Source organism: Saccostrea cucullata, unplaced genomic scaffold (assembly GCF_032062105.1).
Source record: "Saccostrea cucullata isolate Sc308-1 unplaced genomic scaffold, CSIRO_AGI_Scuc_v1 ctg18352, whole genome shotgun sequence".
NCBI classification, from domain to species: Eukaryota; Metazoa; Mollusca; class Bivalvia; order Ostreida; family Ostreidae; genus Saccostrea; species Saccostrea cuccullata.
The window spans coordinates 3544-10435 of record NW_026925712.1 but is presented as its reverse complement, the minus strand read 5'-3'; the positions used below and the strand labels follow the sequence as shown (position 1 = coordinate 10435).

General features: G+C 32.6%; 1 protein-coding gene and 1 long non-coding RNA gene across 2 annotated transcripts; both read right to left on the bottom strand.

Annotated features, from left to right (window-relative positions):
• Window positions 1-520: 520 nt before the first annotated feature.
• Window positions 521-4521, bottom strand: LOC134269639 (disintegrin and metalloproteinase domain-containing protein 10 homolog; the record flags this gene model as incomplete). Its single annotated transcript, XM_062751843.1, has 5 exons — window positions 521-704; window positions 1450-1622; window positions 2117-2312; window positions 4043-4183; window positions 4402-4521. Coding segments are annotated over 5 exons (814 nt in total), but the record flags the coding sequence as incomplete, so codon positions are not given.
• Window positions 4522-5600, bottom strand: LOC134269638 (uncharacterized). The gene is made up of 3 exons (XR_009992615.1): window positions 5565-5600; window positions 5287-5392; window positions 4522-4583 (listed from the first exon to the last, which is right to left on the bottom strand). It is a non-coding gene; the product is annotated as an uncharacterized LOC134269638 (long non-coding RNA).
• Window positions 5601-6892: the final 1292 nt, after the last annotated feature.

Genomic DNA, 6892 nt, shown 5'->3' with positions numbered 1-6892 from the left:
ACTTGATAAATAATTGTTTTGTGAAACATTACAACGTAGTAGTAGGCGAGATAACGTCAATTTTAAAACTCAAGTTGTCATGATATTGCAATTTAGAGATGTAATTTAACTTCAGAAAATGATTAGAAACATGTAAACACTAACACAAATTAAATGTTTTTATTTTAAAACACGGACCTCCGAATCATCAGAGGTTGGATCAGGTACCATGGAGAGTGAGCATCCCCTGCCTATCAATTATTTTTGAATTCGAATTAAAAGTGAGGAAGAATATGTAAATAGTTACAAGATCTTTGTCTGTAACGTGTTGCTAAAGTAGCATATTTAAATTTTTGAATATAATTTTTTTAATGGCTTTATGTTTTTCCTTCAATATGGTCTTTTTGGAATTATTTAACATCTAGTTCTGAACAATGTTCTTGATCTATTGTTTTAAAGGTATAAGCATCTACAGTATTTTTAGAACAATAACATGCTTCAATCAAAACAATTTATAAATGTATTTGAATTTTTAACTTACGTGTAAAGCAGTTGTACTTTCCATTCCTCTTATTAACAACAGCAGCGATGACATCAGTAAAGATATTTTTAGAACAGAGAGAGAAGTCGTCGTTGTTTGGGAGGTTTCCCTTTGTGGCGCTTGCGAACATGATATAGTTTCCTTGGTCAGGCGTGGTCTGAGCACACGTTTTACCGTCATCGTGCTAAAAAGAATACTATAATTATTTATATCACAGCTTTTAAGAACTAACTGATTTATTTTTACATATTTTATATAAACGTTTATATTAGAATTCATTAACGTTTTAAAAATTAAAGAATTCTTCTACTGAAATTTGTCAAATTTTAGAACAAACTAAAAACATTCACTGTAAAGAACCTTGTATGCACAAAAGTAAATTATATTATTTTGAGGGATATTTACAAACTAATGTGTGTAAAGGTGTTAATATTGTGTCTAGCTTTTGCATTTTTAAGATAGAGCACCTTGCGTTAACCCCAAGGAAAAAAAACAAAGACAAAAAAATACTTGTGAACAACTGTTTACTTTTGTGGATAAAATGCCCGAAAACGAGGAGTATAATCATTTAATCTTGGACTATTAAAATATTATGAATGCTTGATTTGATCCCAAATTAGTAATAATCTGTGCATTTCATTTAATATATGTTTTTCTTTATTAAAGAAAAATAACTCTTTCTGGATAAAATACCACAAGATAAATTTAGCCCGCAGTGTATAAAGGGCTCGTTAGAGGTATATAATCAATAAAATTTTCTTCAAAAATTAAGCTATAAATTGTTGTAATCTTCTTTAACAATACCATTTAGGTGTTTACAATGTTCAAAAAGATCCAAATTAAAGTAAAGGTGCTTTAATAATAGAAATAACCAAAGAAGAAAGAATATATCGGTACGCAGACTCTTGTGCTGAAAGAAAATAATTTACTGGAGATCCCATGTTATGTCCGACTTCATGAGCGAATGTGAGCTCTGAGATACGTGGTGGGACACGTTTGCCGTAGTTGAGTAGAGTAACCACTCCCGTATTAAGACTTTTTTTGACATCAATAGCACCTTCCCTGTAAGATTTGTGTCTTTCACATACGCCACCTGACGATGCTACAAGTAAATATAAATATTGTTTGTGGTCGATATAAGTACGTAAAATTATTTCGACTCAGGAAAAAATACCTTTATAATTCTTTTATCAGGTCCTATAAGATTGATAAGAACTCTCTACTGCGCTACACAAAATCATGTGTAAGTTCGTTTTGCCTTGACGTCAAAGTTCATTTTGTCATAATAAGTTTTCTCTACCATGATTGATAATTTTAAATCTTTGAATTATTGATCTAAATTCTATTAAATGTACAATGAATGAATTCAAAATAAAATTGAAGAATTAAAAAAAAACATTCAATAAATTATTTTCTGTCAATCGGCGGATGTGACCGGTCAGGGGATACTTACTACTTGCAAATTTTGTATTAGTTAATGGACATTTGATCTTTAATACAACTTTTCGTAACCTTTATATATTTCATGGACAGTTTTCTGCTTTGCTTGTGAACGTATTTATATCAAATAGGTTTTGAGATAATCATTTATTATACCTGTGGATGACCCGACCCATGCTAGTCCCAGCGTCCCTTGTAGAAAATCTCGGTAGGTAAAGGTATAGGCCAGACAGAAGTCGTCATGATTAGATAGAGAGTGAAGATTGAGGAAGTTACTGACGTCTAGATTCCCCTGACAGAACGCCGTCTTCTGGAGGGCATTGTTACAGTTCTCCGTGTTGTCTGTCATGACCTGAAAAATATAATTATCTTATTTCAAAGGTGGTAAAAACATTTGTTAAAAAAAAACTCAAAAAGCTCAGCAAAACATTAATGTAAAATTTCATTTAAGAATCAACTCCCAATCTATATATGGTAAAGAAATTGCATAAATCAGATGTGAATACCCCCCAAAAGTCCAAGGAACTTTTAGACAAATTGAAATCACAAGATTCTACCAAAATCAACAGCTTAAAAAATTACGACTTTTCAAGTTTATGCACTACCATTCCCCGCGATAAATTATAACGTCCAGAATTTACGATATCATTGACAGCTGCTTTTTCAATAAAAATTGAACTCTTAAATTTACTTACCTTGTAATTGGTCATTTACTAAATTATTTTATTAAGAATAAACATTCTGATCGTACACACAGGTACTCTGAAGTCGATATCAGAGAGATGCTTGAGTTTTTGATTGAAAGTATCTATGTTGTTTTTGGTGACCAGATCTTCAAACAATCTATTGGAATTCCCATGGCTACCAATTGAACTCGTTAGTTGTTCCTTTTTTTAGCTGACCTATTTTTATATTCATATAAAGTAGAATTTGTGCAAAATCTTGTTCGTGAAAAGAAGAAAACACTTGCTGCGGCCTTCAACTCGACATTTAGATATATCGGCGACGTTTGTCAATTAACAACTATTGGGTTTGAGATAAACATCTGTTTCATTTTTGGATATTTTACTTGAAAAAGCAGTCAGTGGTAATCCTATGATAAACGCGATGACCTTAATTTTTCAACTCAAATGATTCGATACGCAAGAGCATGCTCTGCCTATGAACAATATCTAAAACGAGTAATATCACTGACGAACAAGGTGATGAAACAAGAATATCTGCAGTCTTGTTTAAAGTCATAATTTCTTAAGTTGCAAGGTCGATACAATGACCATGTCAGCAAATACAATTTATCATTAAGTCAAATGTTGACTGACATTTTTCACACTAACTGTTAGTCCATTATTTATACACTGAATTGACGGCGGATTTTTCCGTTATTTCCCGATCCTGACAATTAGGAGCACATGGTGGGTGTGACCGGTAAGCAGGGAATGCTCACTCTTCCATGGCACCTGATTCCACCTCCGATATTTTAAAGGTCCGTGTTTGCTCTGCTCCTATTTTGTATTGTTTAATGGACTTTGATCTTGAATGCTGTTCGTTTTCTCCATGTGTTTCTTAAAGCATTTTGTTGGGAATATTTGAAAAAAAAATGAAAAATATCAACAGAGTGAAAATGATGCCTTGTTTAAAATTCTTTTTAGGCGAGGTCTTCAACTGAAGACATTTTTATGAATGAAATACAACCACCCAACATGAAATACTATACAGATAAAAGGAGGTAAACTGGGTCATACTAGAATAGTTCGTTCTAATATTACACCATAGATACGCCTTCAAGTGGAATGGTTTTCTAATCCATTGTAAAAAGATTTGAAAAAGACATCTTTTTATCTGTTTTAAATCTAAACAGATTTGGATATTTTACATTTATGATGATCAGTCTATCAAATAACAACGATGTTACCAAAAAAAAAAAAGACCAAGCACAGAGGTTTAAAAGACGACCAGTATTTTAACATTAAATATTAAACGTTTAAAACATATAATGGCAGACTTTCAATGTTGTAAACGGAGAGTTTAGAAATAAGACAAATCCTTTTTTGCAATTAAATGATAAGTACAAATCTTATTTACCGTTGTCCGCTGGATTTGAAATTGAACGAAACAAGGGGTTTTAGACGTGGATTTCAGTCTTGTTCGGCGGAAAATTTCATTCAATGCGTTAACATGGCTGCTGAATAAGGATAGAATTTCGTTTTTGGCTGCGATTTCATTCTGAAAATAAATGTTTATATCAACTCCTTAAATAGCTGTGAAATGATCTGTATGATATGACGTTTAACATTTTTTTGAAACATTGGCCATCTTTCACCCAAAAACGTTTCAGACTGTTAGATTTATTGCTGTTTTTAGCAATGTAAAAACATAATTTCAGTCAATAATCATAAAAGAAATATTTTTTTATCAATAAGATGAGAGGTGATGAGAATTACATTGTTGCCAAGATCGGCGTTGAATTTGTTGTATAATACTGGGTCTGATCTCAGGTACAGGTTACAGGTGTTAGGTAGTGAGTTATCACAAGTTTCCTCTGCGGCCGCCCGTCTTCCTGAGTCGTGGGATCGTTGATCTCTGAAGAATACTTGTTGTGGTTTTCCCTATGGCTGTAGTTAATCTAAACATGTTATTCAAAACGTTTTAAATAACTTTCCTTAGACATCATGCTTGGAATATTTTTAGCTTATGTAAATAGAATGCAAAGAAGCATGTCACATGACTGCATAGATCACGTGATTTGTACATGTACAGAATGTTGGCAGAATGTTGGCAGATGTCAATTTAAGTCGGAGCGGACAATTTGAATCAATTAAGTCCACTAAAATCTCACATTTTAATTGTTTTATGTAAGTTATTCAATTAGTTCGCGAACTTCTTGATCACCCCTAGTATATATGTACTAAAAAATCAAAATAGTAGATTCTTAATTGGTTGATATTTTTTGTTCTTATTTTGGTATAAAAATAATACAAGCTGTATAAAGTAAATCATTTACGCCAGGAATTAAATAAACTAACATTTACTAAGTAGGTGCCAAGAGGCTAAAAAAATACATGTACATTTTCTAATTTTCACGTAATTTGTAGGAGGAACATGGCATGTAGATAATTCATAAAATTGCATACAGTATAATTTCATGGCAACGTCAAATACAGGTGATTCTTAGCCATAAATGTCACTTTAAATAATTTATATTAAGGAAGTTTATCACACTAAACTGTGAAGTATTTGATTATAAAACTCGATATCAGTTTATTACTTAGCATCGAAATCTATTGAATAGAGCACTATTATTTCATTGATTTCTATCGAATACTCACCCGTTTTCTACGTAAATCAACCTCAGTCTCGGTTTGGTGGAGCATCCATTCATGATATTTGTCAACAGCGCAATTTCCTGTTCCGGCCTTTATACCTTCTGTGTATCTTTATCAAAATGGAAAAATATAATATGTGATAAGATGGTGAAAAATGTACTCATCTTTGGCAAAATATATAACCATATTCTCTTTTAAAAAAGTCTGTCAAACAGTTACATTTTAGAACTTTTATATTATTTTCTTTATTTTAGCGATAGGAGCAAAATCATGAGAATTACTGGTATGGGTTTAAGACAAGGTGTTCTTCCTTATAAATTACAGAGTGGTAGAGTAATTTCTGTGCTTGGTTGAGACCGTAGAATCTGTACGCTGGTTCAACGTGGTACAACGTGTCACCTGGAATACTAATTGTCCCGGAAAATCCCCAGAATCACCGCTCCATGAACACGACTCCCAGGCTCATCTAAAAAAAAAAGAAGGGGGTGGATTCAAATGTAAAAAAAAAAAAAACAAAAAAAACAAAAAGGACATCGATAGCTATATATAAACTATCCTTTAGGTTCTAATAAGATATGTGAGAATAATGGTCTGTATTAGATATTAAACATCATGATAAAATATAATAACTTAAATTGAATCCTATTGACTTCCACTTAATATTAATGTGTGAGAAAATTAAAAGAGTCTCTTATAATAAGCGCACACAAACTCCTTTTAAGTAACAAAAATTAATAGTTCATATAGTACATAAGAGATAATGAAATAAAAGACATTACATTGAATTACTTCAAATGATGGTATTATTCTCAAACAACCTGCAAGGAATTATCTATTAAGTAACCCTTATACTCGAACACATTACAAGTAGTACGCATATTTAGTTTTCTTTATTGAACATGTTTCTCTGGTTGATTCGATACGCAAAATCATGTTCCAAGTATGTACATTTTCTACAACGAGGTAAATTATTGACAAACGAGTAAGAGAAACAAGAATATCAACAGTCTCCTTTCAATGCATCATATTAGTTCATGTTGGATTCAATGACCATGTCAGCAAATACAATTTATGATTGAGTCAATGCTGACTGACATTTTTCATACTAATTGTTACATGTAATACATTATTTACACACTGAATTGACGACGAATTTTCCCCGTTATTTCCGAATCATGACAAGGAGTACATATATCTCCTTATATTTATTGAGGATTACAAAAATTATTCAAGCTCAGATGTCCATAAAATAGACGTCATGCAAAATAGGAGCGGACAAAATACGGACCTTCAAACCATCAGAGGTGTGATCAAGTGCCATGTAAGTGTAAGCATCCCTTGCCGACCGGCCACACCCGCCGTATGGTCCTTGTCATAACACGAAAGATATTCATGAGTCTCATCTGAATGACTACTCAGCTATGTTAAGGACAGATATGGAAAATGTGATCTTAGTCTTGACAAGGAGCACGCGGCGGGTGTGACCGGTCAGCAGGGGATGCTCACTCCTCAATGGCACCTGATCCCAACACTGATGTCCCGGATATCCGTGTTTGTTCTGCTCTTATTTTGTATTGTTTTATGGACCTTTGATCTTGAATACTGTTCG